The sequence below is a fragment of the Sciurus carolinensis genome, chromosome 12 (genome assembly GCF_902686445.1).
Source record: "Sciurus carolinensis chromosome 12, mSciCar1.2, whole genome shotgun sequence".
Taxonomy (NCBI): Eukaryota; Metazoa; Chordata; class Mammalia; order Rodentia; family Sciuridae; genus Sciurus; species Sciurus carolinensis.
In genome coordinates, this window is record NC_062224.1 from 74,704,447 (window position 1) to 74,726,255 (window position 21,809).

At 41.7% G+C, this 21,809-nt stretch overlaps 1 protein-coding gene across 1 annotated transcript in view; it reads left to right on the forward strand.

The window, feature by feature from the left end:
• Ptpn14 (protein tyrosine phosphatase non-receptor type 14) overlaps nucleotides 1-21,809 on the forward strand; it is a 170,851-nt gene that overhangs the window by 112,732 nt on the left and 36,310 nt on the right. Inside the window, exons 4-7 of the mRNA XM_047521103.1 lie at nucleotides 4,956-5,053; nucleotides 6,901-6,968; nucleotides 17,157-17,227; nucleotides 18,306-18,393. Coding sequence (XP_047377059.1) covers nucleotides 4,956-5,053; nucleotides 6,901-6,968; nucleotides 17,157-17,227; nucleotides 18,306-18,393 — 325 coding nt within the window. The remainder of the gene's footprint in view (nucleotides 1-4,955; nucleotides 5,054-6,900; nucleotides 6,969-17,156; nucleotides 17,228-18,305; nucleotides 18,394-21,809) is intronic.

Here is a 21,809-nt window from a genome sequence, read left to right on the forward strand (position 1 = left end):
GCTGTTCACAATGAAAACGAGGTCAGCATGGATGACCCTGTTGGAGGGGATCCTCCGAGCAAATGTCTGGAGCAGTGCTGGCTGTCCACTATCCCTCCTGTCTCTACCATTTGAGGATGTTGCATCCTTAGGTGGAAGTAGGACCAAAATCAGATCCTAAGGCTTTGCTATTTTACGTGGCTCTTCCCTGGTTGGGACACTTCTGCTGACCTGGACTTGGAATGAAGCTTTCACTTGTGGGAGGAGTGGGAGGCATATTTTCAAAGCATCACACACTCAGCCTCTGAGTCCCGAGTGCCTTATTTGTGGTTCTATGGTAGTGCAGTCCCTACTTTGCAGGGATCCCACTAGGGATTTCTCAATCTGAGAAGAACGAATAGACCCGCAGGTAAAACACAGTTGTGTCAGTGCTTAGATTAATTCTTCATACATGAATTAAAAGGAGAGATTAAAGATCTTAGTGATACATCTCCAAAATGTTGACAATAATGCTGTGGGGTGTAATTTTGAAAGAGTTCTTTGATATCTCTGACAGAAGTACTGAATGCTCTATTAATTTGACCCAATATGGAATTTAATTTTTTTTTCTTTTCAAATTTTTAGAGGAAGAAGGAACTTGGAAGTAGCTTATTTTTCTTACCTTAGGATACGAAGATTCCAGATAGATGCAGCATCCAGAGGCTAGTTCATAGCATCTTTCAGTTAATGTTAGTAACACTGATTATCAGGAACCCTTTTCTCCTTTACCCAGAAAAACCCGCATTTAATCAACCAATGAATCTTTAGATTAAAAGCAAAACAAAAAAATATTTGAAATGAGAATTTTTTCCCCCCTTTTATTCAACAAGCATAATTTTGTTCACCAAATCTAGCAGGGAAAGCAGAGTCCTAACTTAAAACTAATCATTGGGCCTGAATGGTCAGATGGACTATTTCTAGGTCTTTAAATATGAAAAATATTAAAAAGCTTTCCTTGTGAACTTAGATTTTCAAAGAGGATCTCTTTGGAAAGTTGGCAAACACTTACTTTCCTGGCATGAGGATTGTTATTTTTCCCCCCCTTTTCCTTCCCTCCACCCAGAGCTGTGACAGGGTGGGGTGTACTTCCATGAAATTGCATGTTTCCAAAATAGGATTCACTGTTGCATTTTACTGCTGTTGTAATTGAATCTCTAATCAAAAATAAGCAGAACCCAAGCATTCTAAATATAAAATTTCAGCTCATACTCTCCATTCTTCATATGGGATAAAATTTTTATATTTCGCAAAAGCACGTTCTGCATAGAAGTATACCAACCAAGCAGTTTCCCTCGTGGTCCAAATCTCTTTCTCATTTCTGCAGTCTTACGCAGCAATAACCGCAGTCTTATGTGGTAATGGCACCATATCATTACTGCTCTGCAGATTCTCTTGGCTGGATAGCTTCCAGGAGACACCACGGCTTTCTTCAACTCCAAGGCTTTATATCTCAGCACAAGCCTACATCCAACCTACGTGACCAAAATGTTCTAGCTCTCTTTGCTAGGGATCCTGATTCACTGTATCCTTAGATAGGATGGATCTGTAATAGAACTCGCTCATGTGTTGTGGGTGAGAGTTGGGAGCAGGAGGCTAAGAAAAATTGAAATGGTTGTTTTACTAGATCCTGTGGATTATTAATTGGTTGGTGGTCTAATCCTTTGGGACCCTTGGGTCTAATCCTTTAGACCACCAACCAATATATATAAATATACATCTTTGGGGATCACTTTTGCCTCCCAGGTAACATGTAAAAAAAAAGGCTCCAACTATGGCAGATGATGCCAGGATAACAACTTCTCAAATGTTTTACTTCTTGGTTCTTAAATTGAACCTTTAGGTAGTGCACTAGAGAAACATGGCGACAGTGGTCAGAGATGCCAGTGCGTCCCACCTTAGCTCTCTCCAGAGTGAGCGCAGTATCTTGAAGATCTCAGCACAGGAAGTGCTTAGTAAGTACATGTTACTGTCCATCTGTCTCCTGGGCTGGAAGAGCAGAAAATAAGTGGAAACCACTCAAGGAGGGAAGGGATAGATAGCACATGGAAGAGAACAGGGTATGATTAGTGGGAACAGGTGAACTTTTGTCATCCTTTCCTACCTTGGGATTTTGCTTTCTAGTTTCATTTGTTTTGAGAATCCCACTGTTGTTTCTTTAGTAGACTTTCCCATTCCTTCCTATCCTGAGACTCTGCTTTGTGTGCGTGTGCGTGCGGGTGTATGGTTTCCTTGTTTGCTTTTCTGTATCCTTTAACTTCACTGAAGAAAGGTGGAGCAGGATAATCTGGAAATAGGATGAAGTTAACACTCTTCCTTGTCACTCTTTTGTTCTTGTTCCTCCAGTTTTGAAAGAAGGGTCTTCAGATTCTAAGTGGCTCGTCTTCAAAGATGGGTCTGCTTTCACAATGAACTCTTGGCACTTAAAAGAGGTTTTGATAACTTAGGGACCCTCTTACTTGCTTAAGTTTCTCCTATCTAAGAACTAAGTTATAAACATGAAAGATCTTCTATAAAAGGCTCCCGGGCAGTTCCCAGAGTCTCTTAAAGAGAAGGTTACCTTGCATGAATGAGTGGACCTTTTATCATTCCCTTGAGAACTGGCCCAGAGACCCAAGAAGGGTGTCAGAGGAAAGGTAGGAGCCAGGTTGGGGATGGTGAATAAGAAGACAAAATGTGCTGAAGAAAAACCTGAAAGGGATGGTGCAAAACACAAACAAGAAACAGGTGCTTGATATGAGAAGCAACCTTCCAGAACCCCTGTTCTCCCTCCCATTTCTGCTTTTGCTGAGCTGCATCCCAGGAGATGAACTAATACTATGATTAATTAGCCTTATTGCATGAATCTTTTATTTCTTTTAAATAAGGCTGTAATGTAAATTCACTTTGGGTTCAACTGTACTTGAAACTATGCCTGAGCCGGGGTCCTGATTCTAAATGGGGAATAAAGGAAGCTGGAGATGTTTATATAGCATATATTACTGTAGCAATTCAGAAAACCTTAGTGTGGAGTATTGTGATTCACTTCTGTATTGTTTCTTTAAATTCATATACGGGTATTGCTCTCAAATATTTATTCTGATTCTCTCCTATGAAGAATGAAGAAGGCAGGTCATGACTTTGCTTTTCCTGCCATCATATAATATTACCAAAAACTCCCTTTACAAATCCTCTGTCTCTTTCACACATATACGACACCAAGTGCCTTTGATTTTTCCAGAGTTTTAAAAACGGTCCCACATGACGAGTCCTCTTTATTAGTTTGTGCACATTCAGAAACAATTATCAGCAAAAGAGTTTTGATAAGAAGTTCTTACACATAAGCTCTCTTTCTGTTTGCTGGGGCTTAACTGGTTAGAGTCATGGATTCTAAGGCTGTGATGACAAGGTCAGGGCAGAGCCAGATCCACTGAACTCAAGAGTGGTGAGTGACCACAGCTCACCACAAGTGGGCGAGATGGTTTTCTGCATCTATGAGGAATTGGTCTCTAAAAACCAGTGGAGACGTTCATTATATACATTCATTTCATGGTCAAAAGATGTCAGCAGGATGTAAAGTTATTGATTGGATAGCAAAATCTATAAAATGATTATGAATTTATCAGGTAAAAGACTTGATGAGGGTAGGGGAAAAGATTATTTTTCTATTCTATATTAAGTTTGATTAAGAAGGGTTTTTAAATAAATCTCAATGTTTGCCCTTCTGATTTGAGTCTAGGTTAGATTTTTCCCACAAAGATTGACATGGTTGCCTTTGCTCTGGACAATGGACCCGAGAGCAAAGAAGAAGAGAGGGCTGGGCTGGGGTGTGTGGAGAGCCCAGGCCTTCCCCCAGTCTGCCATCAGTCTGATATGTCACAATTCTTGTGATGTTGTAAGTAGAACCAGCCATAATTAGCTCTTAGCAGTGATTGCCTGTCTCTGGGAAAGTTGGGCTTTGGGTCATCTCTGGGTTCTCTGGATTGGGATGTCACAGTTAATTTGAAATAGAGAGTTACAGTTACTAGGAACAAAAGGTTTGTCAGTGTTTGCCAGGAAGGTATGCCAGAAAAGTGTGATGTGGAGAGGTGACTCTGCTGTAGGAGGATGGTCAGAGAAAGTTGTGTCCCAAGACATGAACTTCAGGAGTGAGGAGATTTCTAAATGTGTGATTTTATTGGTAAGAAAATAATACACTGTTTCAGCTTCTGGTCTGAGGTTGGTGTTGTGCATGGGCACCTTCAACCCGTATTTTGCTGTTTTGAGAATGTAGTTCAAGTTGGAAAATTGCATTCAAATTGATTTTTATGAGTCACCGACATGGGAGGTGAAATGTGTGGCTGAAAAACTTCATCCCATCTTTTAGCAGAAATACAAATTATATGACATATTTGTGATCTGTCCTACCAAACTTTTGTATTTAAAAGGTGATTGGAGACCAGCCAGAGCAACTTAGCAAGACCCCATATCAAAATGAAAAAAAAAAAGGTTGGGGCTGTAGCTCAGTTGTAGAGTGCCCTTGGGTTTAATCCTCCCTAATACTGTGCCCCCAAAAAAGATACGTTTCCAGAATTTTTTAGCAGTGTGTACTACTGAGTGTGTCGAGTGTAGCTTCTACAGTCACATTGTCGTATGTGTCCAGGTGTAGAGAGCTTTTTCATTCTTGGTCTCTATTATGAAGAACTGGTCCTTATCAGTAGTTCATCCTGTTGACCTAAAAGCAAGTGATTTGATGAGAAATGTTCTCAATCTCTAAGTAAATGGGATGTGGCACCTGCTACATCAAACAAAGACAAACACAGGCAGAGGTCACTTTCCATCTTTTGTAGAGATGACTTTTGTCAACATCACCTGCGTATCCTGCTGTGTACACAAGGGTTTGCATCCAGGGACGTCTCTTGTGGGAATAGATTCCAAGTATGTTTTTTTGAGGTTGTGTGTTCCTCTCTTCCCATGAACAGATATCAGTATTACCTGCAAGTCAAAAAAGACGTGCTTGAAGGGAGGTTGCGGTGTACCTTGGAACAGGTGATTCGACTGGCTGGCTTAGCTGTGCAAGGTAAGATGTAGTCACCATCGGCATGTGAAATTCCATTTTCTGTTTGATTTATGGTGTTGATGTCCTCTCAGGGTGAAAAGATCCATTGACCTCAATGATCCCTTCTCATTTTGAGAGCTCTTCCATTAATAAGAAGAAAAACTAGTGATTTTTGGTGGCAGGACGGTGGCTTTCTCAACTCCGTTTGCAAACTGCTCTTGCTTATTTAATTGTAGATTTATTCCAAGAAATAGCAGCTTTAAAGCTGTAGTTTAGAGTTGATGGGACATTCCGCTGCACAATGTGATTGTATTCTGTGACTTAAAGGAATGTGTTACTGTCATAGCAACTTCCAGTGTTATACCTTAACCCTTGTGGTATGATTTATTCTAATACAGCTAGAAAGAGAAACTTAAAGTCCGTGTTGGTAATGTGAAACAACAAACTTCTCTTGGAATAAGTTTATCTTCAACCTGTCTTATTGAGAGTTATTAGACAGCTATTTTTTTTTTTTTTTTTTTACTTCTCTACATCGTTATGTGTAGGTTCTTTTAAAATACATTTTGTTATATTATCTATTTAGTGGTGGCTTATTTTCTTGTGGCTTCTTTTCTTTAGTCATATTGAAAATAAGAAGGTAGTAAATAGAATTTTGAAAAGGGAACTAATTTCCCTTTCACTCCTCCTTTTCCCTAAAAATCAGCTGGTGTCCAAGTATAACCCTGCCAGCAGCTGAGTTCTCACTTTGTGGACTGTTGATTTAGAAGCCATGAACTGCACTTCCCAAACTTTGAACTGAAGTTGAACCTTTTGGTTTCTAAACGTCGTCGGGAGAAGTGGCCTTTCCCTGACCTCTTTCATTCTGGGTTATCAGTGGCGTAGCCATTTCTGTCAGACATGCATTTCCTACAGAGCTAGCTTCTGTTATTACTCTTTGGATGCAAATGCCCAAAATACGTTGTATTACACCTGTCTACTTAAAACCTGGACGGGGAAGAAAGAATGGCCAGTTACGGTAGAAGGAGCAGCAGAAGCGACATGGCAATAATGGAGCAGACACCCTTCATAGGTGGCGGAGCGAGCAGATCCTGGGGATTCTTACTGGCTTATTAGAAAGCTGCATCAACAAAAATATAAGTGGGGAACAAAGGTGTATCCTTTTATTCTGCATCTGTTGTTAAATATAATCTTGAGTATATCTGAATCCATGTCTATTGGAGGCTAAATCTTTTACATGAAATCAAGTGTTCACGCAGGTTTGGTTTTTGTGAAAGTGACTGAGATAAGGAGCCAGACGCTCATATGTTAATGGCACAGGCTGTGCATGTTCGTTTTACATGTGCTCCAACATACCACTGAGAGATGGAAACAGGACAGAACAGAATTTCTGGCATCTTGCAACATGCGAAGTTGTTTAGGAGGTGTAAAGATTTTTGAGGTCGCTTGCCAAGGGTGATTTACAGAGGGAATTTCCAGCTGCAAATACATGAACAGATGAAGATACATGTGGCTCTGTGGTTCTCCAAATTAACCTTGAGTTAAAAAGTCCCCTTGGCAGATAGCCTAAAGATATGAACTGAGGCACATTTAACAAACAGATAAATATAGGTTTATTTTTTACATCTTTAAATAACTTTTAGGACTGGCTTTCAAATTTCCCCTTTTTTCATTGTGTGATTGTCTTCATGTGCTGATACTTAGAGTTGCTAGGTAAAAGTAGTAACTATATGGAGTACCTCCTGGCACTGTTTTTATTTAATAGTAGTGCAGAGAAAAGGTAAAGTAGGAAGAATAAATATGGCAGTTTGCCCTATTCCATCTTTAATTTCACATAATAACTACTATTCTCTCCCCCATCTTCTTCTCAGCTGATTTTGGAGATTATAATCAGTTTGATTCTCAGGATTTCCTCCGAGAGTATGTGCTATTTCCTATGGTAAGTGCATTTTTTTTTTTTTTCTTGGTTAATTTTCTATCTTCTTTGGGTAGAAATTCTTGGGGTAAAATTCTTTCCTTTGAAAAGATGATTATTTCCTTAGAGAATTATGCCTACACATGTTTTTGAGGAAGGAAAACCTATGCATTTATAAAATAGGGACAAGGTCTATAAAACACATTGAGACATAAAAGACATCCTTTCTTGCCTCAAGACACTCCCTTATTTCTTTTTCAGATAGTTCCTGGTTGCCGTATAGAAATATTACTGATTTTTGTGTGTTGATACTATAACCTGCAATTTTACTGAATTTGTGTATCAATTCTAATAGATTTTTGGTGGAATATTTAAGGTGTTTGCATATAAATTATGTAGTCACCAAATAGAGACAATTTTACTTCTTTCCTATTTGGACGTATCTGTTTATTTATTTTCTTGATTAATTATTCTTGTTGGGGCTTCCAGGACTGTGCTGAATAGAAACGGTGAGAGTGGCACAAACCAGTCACAGCTAGAGTAGCAAAAAACCAGCAGACAGACAAACCTAGAAATTCATTTACCAGAGAAACTGAAAGATTTATATACTGGAAACTCTAGAACATTAATGAAAGAAATTAAAAGTAACAAAGGAAATACTATCCTGTGTTCATGGAGCGGGAGAATCAATGCTGTTTAAATGTTCATGTTACCCAAAGCAATCTACAGATTTAATGCAATCCTTATCAAAATTCCAATGTCATTCTTTTTTTGCGGAGGGGTGGGTACCAGGAATTGAACTCAAGGGCACTTGACTATTAAGACACATCCCCAGCCCTATTTTGTATTTTATTTAGAGACAGGGTCTCACTTAGCACCTCGCTTTTGTTGAGGCTGGCTTTGAACTGGCAATCCTCCTGCCTCAGCCTCCCCAACCACTGGGATTATAGGCACATGCCACTATGCCTGGCTCCAATGTCATTCTTAATAGAAATAGAAAATGATCCTACAATTCATATGGAACTACACAAAAGACCCCGCTAGCCAAAGCAATCTTGAGCAAAACGAACAAACTCGGAGGCATCAAGCTACCTGACTTCAAACCGTATTACCAAGCTATAGTAATTAAAGCAGCATGGTTCTGGCAGAAAAACAGACACATTGACCATTGGAATAGATTAGAGCGCCCAGGAATAAATCCACACGTCTGTGATCAGTTGATTTTTTTAAAAAATATTTTTAGCTGTAGATAGACACATTATCTTGATTTTATTTATTTTTTTATGTGGTGCTGAGGATCGAACCCAGTGCCTCACACATGCTAGGCAAGTGCTCTACCACTGAGCCACAACCCCAGCCCTTAACTGATTCTTGACAAAGGGGGCCAGGACTCACAATGGGGTAAGGACAATTTCTTCCGTCAGTGGTGTTGAGAAAGTTGGCAGTCCACATGGAAGGGAATGAAACTGGGCCCTTATCTCACCCCTTACACAAGAGTCAGCTCCAGATGGATGAAAGACTTGGTGTAAGATGAGAAACTGTAAAACTGCTAGAAGAAAACAGAGGAAAAGCTACAGGACATTGGTCTGGGCAACAATTTCTTGCATACGACCCCAAATATTAGAGGCAGCGAAAGCAAAAATAAACAATGGATTGCATCAACTAGGAAGCTTTTGCTGCCGCAAAGGAAATAATTAGCAGAGTAAAGGGGCAGCTCACACATTGGGACAGAGTGTTTAAGAATCATACATCAGATAAGGGACTCAGATTTAAAATACACAAGAAACTCCCAACTACTCAGTAGCAAGGAAACCCCATTAAAAAATGGGCAACAGACCTGAATGGACATTTCTTAAAAGAAGACATACAAATCCAGAAGATGCAGACTAAACCACAGAGACACATCAGCTAACACCTCTTAGGATCACTGTCGTCAAAAAGAAGAAAGATAACAAGTGTTGGTGAAGATGTGGAGAAAAGAGAAGCCTTGTACACAGTTGGTGGTGATGTATATTAGTATCACCATAGGGAATGCAGTGTGGAAGTTCCTCAGAAAAACTAAAATAGAATTATCATGTGACCCAGCAATCCCACTTTTGATTACGTATTCAGAAGAACTGAACTCAGTACGTGGAGGAGATCTCTGCACTCCCATCACCACTGTGGCATCATCCACAATAACCAAGATATGGAAACAGCCCAAGTTCCCAACAATGGAGGAATTGATTTAAAAAGCAGGGTCTGTATACACAGTGGAATACTATACAGCCTTAAAAAGAACAAAATTCTGTCATTTGTAATAATGTGGATAAGTCTAGAGGATATGATGCTAGGTGAAATAAACCAGGCACAGAAATATAAATACTGCAAGGTCTCATTTCTGTGTGGAATCTAAAAATTCAAACTCATAAAGGTAAAGAGTAGACTGGTGGTTACTGGAGGTGAAGGGGCAGGAAGGGAAAGGGAAAATGTTGATGAAAAGAGTTTCGTTTAGACAGGAGTGATAAGTTCTTGTCATCTATTGCACAGCATGGTGACTACACTCGATGATTATGTATATTTCAAAATCACCGAAGGAGTAGATTTTAACTGGTCTCATCACAAAGAAATGATAATTGGGTGGGGTGAGAGATATGTTAATTAGCCTGATTGGCTTGTTCCGACCAGGTATAAATGATCAAAATATCACCTCGTAGCTGATCACGGTGGACTCACGGTGGACTCACTCCTATAATCCCAGCTACTGTGGAGGCTAAGGGGGGAGGATTGCAAGTTCGAGGCCAACCTAGGTAACTTAGCAAGACCCTGTCTCAAAAACAGAAGGGCTGGGGTGCAGCTCAGTGGTAGGGCACCCCTGGGTTCAATCTCTATTACTTAAGGAAAAAAAAATCACACTGTACCTCATAAATATATAGGATTTTTGTCAATAGCTTTTTTTCCCAAGGTGCTTCTTTGTCAAGCCCTCCTTATTCACTCACTACCCTCCAGCAAGCTGGCTCTCTTTCTTTCTGAACATACTGAACTTGTTCCCATGCCAGAGCCTTTGTACCTGCATTTCCTCTACTTGGAAATGCTCTATTCCTGATCTTTATGTCACCGAGATCCCAGTTCAGACACTACCACTTTGGAGAGGACTTCCTATTCCTTCATCGCTTGCTATTGATCCAGCCTCATCACCAGCCACTTCCTGTTAAATCACCTGTGTGTGAGCTTCACCCCTCCTTCAGGTTTTGAAATTGTTCACTCTGTATTTGTCAGCTCAGATACCAACCCTGTGATCCTTTGTCTAGTTCATCTACTGTTTCTGGCACATGGGTCATGCTCCTGAAAGTTTGTGGAATGAATCAATGAAGTAAAATGTTCATTCCTAGGCTGAAGTAAGACTGAGACTGGGTTTTAACCTCCAGGGAATTTTTGTTTGTTGCTTGGTTGGTTGGCTTTGGGGTAAATGTGAGGAATTTTAGTGAGAGAGGATAAAAACATCTGTGAAGCCATTTAAGGGAAGAGCTTTAACCAGCCCAACATGCTGGCTCTGATTTTAGAAATCATGATCATTCACCACTTATTTTTTTTTGATCAATTGTTTGGCCCAAAACACTGACCTGGGTAACCAACACCCTGGGCATGAAATTATACAAGAAATGGTACATGTTCTCAGGGAAGCTACAGTGTGGTTGGGTAAATAGGAAGTTTGCAAAATCAGACCTTGAAGCCAAGTGTAATAAAGTGCAGTTGGCATTTTATGTGGGGAGAGGACAGTATGCTTGGGAAACTAGAAAAGGCTTAGAGACCAGTGGAGTGTAGGCGGTATCTTAAAGGATAGCAGGATTGTAAGAGGGAAAGAAGGAAGGAGCATGGAATGATCTAGACAGAGAGGAGAGAAGAGGTAGGGTGCCTGGAGTATTTGGGAAAAAATCAAGCAGACTGTGACCGCAGCGTGGTGGTGTTTGGGGGGAATCCTGGTGTATGAGACTGAAAACTTCTGAGAAGTCGAAATGCCTGAGCTTTTTCCAATGCGTCGCAGACTCTACCCTTTGAAAACTGCTGGCTTAAGCAATGATACCATTTTTGGGAGGAAGTTAGCTGGGAATCTTTTGTGGTGGTCTGGACAAGAGATATAATTTAGGTGGCTAGCTGTGAGATAAAAACAAGAGAACAAACCAAAAGATATTTTGGAAGTAAAAAAGGCAAAATTTGGAGTCTTATCAGCTATGACATAGAGGAGAAGGTGCAGAGTCTGGGGACAGCAGTTTTAAGGTTTTAAATTTTTTTGTTTTTTGGAGAATGAATTTATTTTTTATACTTCTATATATATTGACTCAGTCACAACAAACATGAAGCAGCCTCTGTGGCATTTGTCCAGTGGATGGTCTCTGGGGTCCCAGTAATTCTTTACTCCCTAAAGTTTTTCGTTGTCTTAAACTTCTCATTGACTTTCAACCATGATTCTGTCTTTGTCTGTCTATGGCTTTAACTCGAACAGTCCTTTCCAAGGAGTGGCTTGCCAACTAGCGTGAAGTTGTAGCAGGAAGTTTTCAACCCCATCCACAGGAACCTTCTCCAGTCAAATCCTCTGTCCACACAGAATGTCAGTTTTCAATTAAAATCAGATCTTCTAAAGCCACCTTCGTGGCTGGTAAAGTACACGATGGCAAAGAACCAGCTGTGCTGGCGTAGGGCGATCAGCTTGTTCACCTTCCCCCTAACCTATGCCTGGTGTCTGGTTTCCTCACCTGGGTCTGGCAGAACAATTCCCAGCCAAGGTGGTGAAATCTGGGATGTGTTAAGAGCATATTCTTGTGGAAATGAAGTGTCACATGAACTGAACCTTTGAGAAGCAGAGCAAAGAGAGGCCACTCCAGGCCCCAAAGCTCACAGACTGCTGCCACTGCATGCAGAGACAACAGTCACCTGAAGGGGACCATCAGAGCCAAGGTTGCTGCCATCTTCCTGCAGCTGAGGCCAGAGGTGAGATGGGTTTTGAGTTTTGAGTGACAAGGGTAAGTAAGGCTGCTGTTATTATCCATCTTAGCATATGAGATAACTGCATTGGTCCAAAACATACCTTGTTATCAGAGGTTGGGAAAATACTGCAAATCTCTATCTTTTCAAGAATAATTCTATCCTTTTTCCCTCTAAGAAAATAGCAGTATTGTCTTTGTGCCTGCTGTTTGTAATGCCTTAATAATTCTGCCCATTCCATCAACCTCCATTCAAACAAATCAACATTTACTTAGCAGAGAAGTTCTTTATAGCATTTAATGTCAGCATGCTTGATTGTACCTCTGATATTGCAGAAGCTCACCTTAACCATCGGGCTATTTATCGTCATGCTTGGTGTGACTCAGACCTTAGAATTTTAGACACTGGCAGTTTTATGTCCAAAGTAGTCGATCTTGGAGGGGTGATCATTTTCCTCAATTTTTTCACCCCAGTCTTATTAAAAGACTTAATCACAAAGTTATCCAAAGGAAGAGACCAGGTTTAGGGTCCACACAGTTTACAAACATGATTGCCAGCATGATATTGATCAGTCTATAAAATGCTTTGACAGGTGCTCAGAAGCAGTCAGAAGGTTAAGTTTTGCTGTTTTGTGTACCACACTTCTTTCAGGAGATTCAGTCTTTCCTGGGCTCTGAGCAGACTATCTACTTAAACAGACTAGACTTCACAAACCTCACCAGCGGATAGACAGATATTGACATTATTATTTTTGGTTCTAAAATTGCTGTCTTCTGGATGGTAACTGCTAGCTCCAGGTGGAATTTATATTCAAATTTAAAGTTAAATGAAGTTAAAAATCAGCTCCTTGGTTGCATTGGCTGTATTCTAAGCTCTCGGGACCACATGTGTCTAGTGGCTAACTGTGTTGGAAACCTCAGATATGAACATTCTCACCATCCCACACAGCCCTGTTGGACAGTGCCCAAGATGATGTGGCAAAAGCTGGTTGTTGTCAGAGTGTATGTCTGAGTTGTGAATGTTCCCAGACTTCTGCCTGCAGCCGTCCTCTCTCATCTCTCCCTGCATGTCCCCTCCCTGCCCCACCATGTTGTGTCCTGCGTGCGCTGTGGTCTGCAGTCAGAAATTTCTCAGCAGAGTTGCCAAGCAGTGCTGTGCCCACATCCTGATTGTGCTGCCTACAACCCACCTCAGGCATGTTTGTTAGCTTTCTAAGCCTCAGTTTCCTCATCTGAAATGAAGCTAAAAGAGCTAATCCCTTTGTGAGCATTCAGAGAAAAAATGTATGTGAAGTGCCTAATTTGGCACATGGGAAATTCTCAGTAACTATTTAGTCAGTTGTCTTGTCATTGTTAGAATAATTATATATATATATATTTTTTTTTTTTTTTTTTGAGGGAGGGAGTACCAGGGATTAAACTCAAGGACACTTGACCACTGAGCCACATCCCCAGCCCTATTTTATATTTTATTTAGAGAGAGGGTCTTACTGAGTTGCTTAGTGCCTCGCCATTGCTGAGGCTGACTTTGAACTTGCAATCCTCCTGCCTCAGCCACCCAAGCCTCTGGGATTACAGGTGTGTGCCACCGCACCCAGCTAATTCTTATATCTTTATGTTAGGAAATATGTAAGGATGTTGAAGGATGTGCTTTCCAGGTAAAATCACTGTATGCATTGTGTGTGTGTTGGGGGGTGAGTGGTACTGGGAATTGAACCTGGTAGTACTCTATCACTGAGCCACATCCCCAGCCCTATTTATTTAAGGTCTTGCTGAGTTGCCAAGGCTGGCTTTAAACTTGTGCTCCTCCTGCCTCAGGTGCCAGAGTACCTGGGATGATGGGCATGCACCCCTGTGCCTGGCACTATGTGCATTTTGAAATGTGAGCAGAAAACAGGCAGAAGGTACAAATGATCATTAACCAGCTTTGCATAATGAAAAACTCCTGTCTCATAATGTACTCTATTATGAGAAATTTATACTCTATGTAGTGAGTTCACTGAACATTTATTGATCATTGACTCTGTATTGAGAACCTGCAAGTGGTCATTGTGGAAAAGCCCTGCGATAGATCCCGTTAAGTGATACAAAGAGGACTCATTCCCCTTGAGGTGCCTACATACTAATAGAAGGAGATAAGAATAAGGAATTGGATGGGTACACAAATAACTATGTTAGAAAAGCAGCAGGCAGAATATAAGAGACACAGAGGAAAAGAAGGTCTAGGGGAAGAGAGGCTACTTCCAGCTGGGGGAGCAGGAAAGTCCTGTGGAGGGCAAGGATAGCCGAGACCGAATGTGAAGGACGGATGTGACATTTTACATGCTGTGGTGGGACTGGATGGTTCTTCCAAAAAAGGGTAGACATGAGCATGAACGGAGATCTAAAAGCAGTTTGTGTTAGAACACGAGGTTGCCTGAGGCCTTAAACCCTTGGGGGAGGAGATCTAGAAGGAAAGCCTGGGTCACACTGAAGAATGGTCTGATTGCAGGGCTCAGCTGTTGACCTAATTGAGGAGGCAGTGGGGAGCCATGGAAGGTTGTAAACTTTCTGCTTGATTCCACCAGAGCTTTCAAAGAGAAGAATGCATTCCTTTGGTGGGGGAGGGAAGATAGGATGAATAGCTGTGTTTGATCTTACAAAGTTACTGAATTTGTCAAATGGCATTTCTTCAGCAGAAAAAAGAACAAAGTTAAGTACACAGGCGCTCCACAGGTGTGCAGCTGCGCACAGGCACGCACTCTGCCGTCTTTCATTCACCTAGGGCCACTCTCGCACGTCTCTCTGGTGGGGTGCAGGCCTCAGGGAGGCCCCAGGCGCAGGTGGAGGCAGTGGAGTACAATAGCAGAGGGGTTCCTTTGGGCTTTTTCTTTTTATGAAACTAGGAAGTGGAGGTTTAATGGAACCTTTTTTGATCTTCGCTTACCTTTAGTTTATTCTGTTGCCGCATGTCTTTCATTAGCTTTTCAAAATTAATATCATGTTGGAGACTACTACTTGATGCTGAGATGCACACAGACAGCTAAATTTCTAAGCCGTGTGATATCTTTGTTAGTCCACAACATAAAGCTGAAAATGTTGAGCTTATTTCTCATTGTGGACTTGAGTCAACTCAGTGGAAAGCTAAACAGGAAACAGCAAATTAATGAGTAGATGTGAAAAATAAGAGCTCTGCTGATTCCCTCCGTCTTCTCTAAGGCCTCTTTTGTGAGCTATGGACTTTGCAGAGCCTGCAGAGCTATAAAATTTCCAGGATATATTTACATCTCCATCTTCCACTTTTAAGAATATCAATTTTTCACACTTATGTCTTGAGATGGGATGTTTCTTACAGTTTGAAGTGTATGTTTTGGGGGGAGGTGTTTCATTCATGAACATGTTAAATGGGAGGTAAATGCCTATATAAATGGTATCTCAGAAGGGAATGAGGCACTTTGTGTGCTCTCTGCCAAAGTGTGAGCCCCCATTCTGCACCCCCAGTGGCATGAGCCTCAGGGTGCCCTCATCAGGACTCAGCTGAATCCCTTCTGCCCGCCCCTCCAGAACTTAGAGGAAGAAGCTGCATATCTGTGCCCTTCGTGGTGCTCACCAGCAGGGATCCCAGGTGACTGAGATGCTGACTGGTTGGCCGCACACCTGCTGTCTTACAGAATGCCATTTTAACCATATGACTCCCTTTCTCCTGTGATGACCAAGTACCAGTGCAGTCAGCCTGCTCTGCCTCCATGCGGTCTGAATGAGTCTCTGGTATTGTAGAAGTGGACCAGTGCCTACCGAGTTCACCTCTTGAAAGGATGGTGACTTAGAAACTCATTGACCTCCACCCTAATTATTAAAAATACGTACGTACATACCAAGCAGTTCTGATGAAAGTACATTTGAGAGGCAGCAGATAGGGAAGAAGGTAAATGAAGAAAGAATTGTTCCTGAGTCTTATAGCATTTGGATGGCAATTCAGATGACACCTTGAAATAACCTAAGTTGCAGTGAAGAGCCATTTTATAATAGTAGGAATCTTAGCTCAGTCCTCAATATTATAACCCTTGCTTCTGCAGGAGTAAAGGAGAGATTGAGAAAGTAAGATTAGTTAGGTGATATTCTAAAACAGGGAACTCTTTTGTTAATTTAGTTTTGTTAATTGCTGTATTATAATTATATATAACAGTGGAATTTATTGTGATATTTGTGCATGCACATAACATATATGTCCATTTCATTCCCCAGGGCCTCCCTTTCCCTCTCCTCCTCCTTCCCCCAATCCCTTTCCTCTAGTCCACTGGTCTGCCTTCTGTTTTCATGAGATCCATTTTTATTCTTTTTTCTCTAGCTTCTACATATGAGAGAACACATACTCTTGGCTTTCTGAGTCTGAATTATTTCACTTAATATGATATTCTCTCATTCCATCCATTTTTCTCCAAATAATATAATTTTGTTCTCGTTTACAGTGAAGACGCCATTTCTTTACTCATTTATCTGTTAACAGATACTTAGGCTGCTTCCATAACCTGGCTATTGTGAATTGTGTTGCTGTAAACACAGATATGCACGTATCTAGCATATACTGACCTTAATTCTTTTGGATAAATATCAAGCAGTGGTATATCTGGTTCACATGGTGGTACTATTCCTTGGTTTTTGAGGAACCTCCATATTGATTTCCATAGTGATTATATAATATACAATTCCACCAACAACAAATTAGTGTTCCTTTCCCCCACATCCTCGCCAGTATTTATTATTATTTGTACTCTTAATGATCGCCATTCTAACCAGAGTGAGATGAAATCTCAGTATAGTGATTTGCATTTCCCTTCTGGCTAAGAATATTGAACATTTTAAAAATGTATTTGTTGGCCACTTCTGTTTCTTCTTTCGAGAAATGTCTGTTCAGTTCATTTGCCCATTTTTGATTGGGTTATTTTATTTTTTGATGTCAAGTTAATAAGTTCTTTTAATATTCTGGATTTTAATCTTCTCTCTGAAGAATAACGGCAAAGGGTCTCTCCCATTCTGTAGGCATTCTCTTTGTGCTCTTGTTTCCTTTGGTGTGCAGAAGCTTTTAAATTCAATACATCCCATTTATTAATTCTGCATTATTTCCTGAGCTTTAGGAGTCCCACTGAGGAAGAACATCACTGCCTATGTCTGTGTGTCGGAGTGTTGTTCTCAAAAAGGGAGCATTTAAGGCTCGCAAGCAAAATGACAAATGCTCATAGCCTCTTGACCTAAGTGTTTTCTGTTTCTCTAGGATCTGGCCCTGGAAGAGGCTGTTCTAGAAGAGCTGACCCAGAAAGTGGCCCAAGAACATAAAGCCCACAGGTGAGGAGGCAGAGGCATGGGGCGATCCAGGCAGCAAACACCCGCTGACCACAGGCAGGGTGCCTTCATCTCCCTCCCCAGCCTAGGCCTTGGTCAGCACGGGCAGTTTCTTCTACTGTGTGACTCAACTCTGTACTTTCTGAGAAAGGTCTTCAAAACCTCTACTCCCGCTCCGTTCTTTGTTCCTCCCTCCTTCCATCCTTTGTTCTCTTCCCTTCTTCCTTCCTTTCTCTTCTTTCTTCTTCTATTTCTCCTCTTTCTTCTTCTCTTTCTCCTCTTTCTTCTTCTCTTTCTCCTCCTCCTTCCCTCTCTTCTTCACCTCCTTGCTTCCTCCTCCTCTTCCTTGTTATTATTCTCCTTCTCTTCCTCCCCTGCCTTCTCACCAGAAATTCCACACAGATATGGAGTTGTGACCCTGCAAAGTTCCTCTTTGAACTTTCTCAAAACCTGTTACCACATCTGGGAAAGCCCAGGGTTCCCTATCCTGAGCATGGAGACACATGCCACTCTGGGTGGGAAGGTGATGATCAGGAGGGAAGAGGAGGGAGGCTTTAACCTCAGGAAGCACTGAATGTTTGGTAACAGGGTTTCTTGGAACTGTATGGTAGACAATAGACATCTTTTCCATCCAACCTTGAGAATCTGTGCAGGGTCCTATCTTGACCTCTTGGGTCCCAAAATATTATCCTCAAGCAAATGATAATAAATAAAGAAAAAAACGTTTTTCATTTTCATTTTTTAAAATAGAAATTTTTCCAACTTGGTGGGGAGACCTTGTTTGTAAAGCAAGGAACATTATTCACAGGGATGTCTGGAATAATTATTTAGTGTTTTCAGGGCTGTGACTCTTAATTAAATACTTTACCCCCTCTTATTATCCCTGTTGAGTAAAAGGCTACCAGGGAGCATGTTAATGAATCACCAGTAAAGTACCATACCCTCACAGTTGGGTGATGATTGCTCTTCCCAGAAACAAGAGCTAAACCACAACCCTGGAATTTGCCATCAGGAAGGTAGGAAGTTCCACGGACTTTGTGGCCCTTCAGTATTTCCTCCTTTCATGCTATTTTCATTGTAGCGGAATCCTGCCAGCAGAAGCTGAACTAATGTACATCAATGAAGTGGAACGTCTGGATGGATTTGGACAGGAAATCTTCCCTGTGAAGGTAGTGTATCACGCCCTGTTCTTGCCTCAGCCTTTTCATAACTGTGCAGGCATTTGGAAAAAACAGTGTTGATAGCAGTGGACTAGCTTGACTTGTCCTTGTTGCTACATGGCATTAGTTGGCAAGTTCCCTTTACTTTTGGTAAAGCCAACACTTGTTCTTAGCTAAGAGATTTTGAAGCTTTCCGTGGTCAGCAGAATACCTCATTTGTAAGACAACCATCTGAGTATCATGCACCAGCTTATCAGGCTCCTAGAAGGTACCGAGGCTCTATATATTGTGTCTCAGTGGGACAAGTAGCTCATGTCATGTGTGTGTCCACAGAAGCGCTAGTTAGTAGTTTTCTTTGCCATGCCTGTTTTCTTTTCCTTGAATGAATATGGGTATGACTTTTAGTGCACTAGAATGAAACATTTTGCCTATGGGGTGCATTTTATTTCTCTAGCTCTGCAGAGTTTTCCATTGTGGGTTTCCAACCCCTTTGGTGCTTTGTGGAAACTCCACCTAGGAAACTGCCGTTGTACATCACATCCTCTGCAACAGATCTATGTCCTGAAGTAGGTGTGGTCAGGGTTCATGGTGTGTGGTCACTTATAGAGCTAAACCTGTAATCCACACTCATTTTCCTCTCTCTGCTGACTGACTTTTCAAAAAATGGAGTTTTATCAACTGGCACATTCCAGCAATTTGGGAGACGCCTGCAATTCCGGCACAGATATTTCACTCCAGGCTGGCTCCGCTGGCTGTTTTATATGTGTTCTGTTCCCCCTCTGTTGCAAGTTTGCAATTTGCCTTAATGAGAACTGCCCATGTGCATCAAGTAGAATCGAGCAGGGTGGCCGCAGCTTGTGAAAAGGGCTAAATGGCTCTTTTTTAGATTTGTTTAATTTTCTTTTGCTTCTCTAATGGCTGCCCTTCGTAGGGTTGTAATCCATTTTCTTTGCGATAATGCCTTATGAAGCCATCTGCATCCCACTTACATTTCAGCAGCCCATATATAGTCATGATATTTTGGGTCATTGAAAAATCAGTAAACTTTTCTCCATTGCTAGAAAACTGACTTCTCAGGGCCCGGAAGTTGGGGGTTTTGTTGTTGCAGTCATTTGTTTGTTTTTAGTAATTCTGAACTGTGGGACGCAGGCACAGTCGAGGTCATGTTGGAACCCACTGTGCAGGGTTTTAGGCTCTTTCTGCTAGGTTCTTTAGTGGGACCAAAAGGGACAGTCTGCCTTCCTCTGACTCATTGTCAGGTGGGTGTAACTCGGCTGTACTGCTGGGTTTTCCCCCACATGACGGTCCGTTACTGAGGTGACCACCTACAGATCACATGACACCTGGTAACCCAAGATGGTGGGCGAGAACAGCAAGACCATGGGGGGGGGCGGTGATGTAATCATCCTGGAAATCAGTTTTAAAAGCAGGTGGGAAAGTATGCAAGGGAAGAGAGTGAGGGGTGCTGTAGGCCCATTTGGGTAGGGGCAGGTGCTGAGCACCTAAAGAAGGAGAAAGCGCGTCAGGCTCTGTCCGGGGGAAGACGCTTCCGTTTAGTGTGGGCTTTTCCACGTGTGGGTCCTGAAAACATTCCAAGGCTGGAAGGGCGCCAGTCCACTTCCTGAAGGTCTGCCCCTGCTCCTCCTCCACAAATACAGGTGTAGCTGCTGCCTGAGTGGCTCCTGTATTGTCACAGTATTGGCCATGGGGAAGAGTGCTTCTGGGATGGCAAAAGACAGGGTCTGGAATTTCGATGCTTCGTTCAGTTGGATGCCGACCTTTATTTTTTGACCAGCGCAGTGCCCGCAGCTTTCTAGGGCATCCCTTCTGTGTTTTTCCATCTCCTGCTCTTCCCATATCTGTATCACCACCAGACTCCAAGTGTGGACCTGCTGGCAAGGTGCCAGGGAAGTCTTTCCGTGGAATTTTTCCATGTCCTTCCATCCCACTCCTCTGATCTTTTCCCATGTGTATTTTTCTTTAATATAACTTACCTTTTGGCTTCCTGTCATTACCAAGCCAAAGTTTTTCTTCCCCAGTTTTTTTCTCTTAACACTCTTTTCCTGCTTTTGCTACCAGTGGTTCTTTCCGACTCGTTATCCCTGCTAGAGACTCCTATGCCAGCAAAGCTTTGGTGGGTGGGTTGAGACAAAATCATGAGAAGGGATCCTATCTTCTCTGGGTCTTAATGAGATCAAGTATCCTTGGTCTAGTTGCACGTGCCCCCCTACCATGTTCTAGAAAGCGGACCTCCCCCTCCACTGCGAGCATCTATTAGATATTGACCCTTGTTCCCACTCTGCTCCCCGAACCCTGGCAGCAAGAGTCTCCCAAGCAGGAGACTACAAGCACCTGATGCATCAAGAAACCAGAATGAAGATAAGACATTTGGGATTCCCCAACACAGGGCCCTGCAGCTCACCTGATATTAATATACAGGCTCTTCCTGTGCTCACGAAGTTCCCATCCAGGATTAAGCATACACTCACCAGTGCAAATCGCCAGCATCACCCCACTCTACATGATGCCCTGGGAGGAATGACAGAGGCTGACGTGATGAGAGTACCGTCGTCCATAAGATGCAGAGACTCAGGGAGAAGAACCCCCTGTTCAAAACACTACCCCCAAAGTCTCAGGAATAAAAAAAAAAAAAAAAAATCTGCTTCTTAAAGGAATAGATTGCTTATAAAAAGGAAAATTAGAAAATAAAAAAATTTAGAAACTTAAAAACTCCCAGAAATTTAAAATATGATATCAGAAATGGAATACTTAATAGGTTGAAAGATAAAATTGAGAAAAGCTCACCAGAAAATCGAAAGTAGTAAACACTGGGAGACAGGAGATAAAAATAATTAAAGGACTTAGCTAGGATGTCTAATATCTGAATAGTGCAAGTTCGAAAAACAGTGAACAGAGGAAACAGGAGGAAGTAATTTAAGAAAACAGCCCAGTGTTGAGGAACATGAGGGTCTCCATGGAAAGGACCAAGCTCAGTGGAGGGAGAGACACACAGCAAGGCTCCAGGAGATGGAAGTGTGTGTGTTTCAACTGAAGGATATTCAGCTCTTCAAAGTATACTTAAAATCTTCCTAATGGACTTTTAAGAATACAGTACATTGTTATTAACTACAGTCAGCATGATATACAATAGATCTCTTGAATTTGTTCCTCCAATGTAATTTAAATTTTGTGTCCTTGAGCCAAGATCTCCCAATATCCCCTCCTCTCTTTAGTCTGTGGTAATCACCATTCTTTCTTTCTTTCTTTCTCTCTCTCTCTCTTTCTCTCTTTCTCTCTTTCTCTCACCAGGGATTGAACCCGGGGTGCTTAACCATTGAGCCATATCCCCAGCCCTTTTATTTTTTTATTTAGAGATGGGGTCTCACTAAGTTGCTTAGAGCCTTGCTAAATTACTGAGGTTGGCC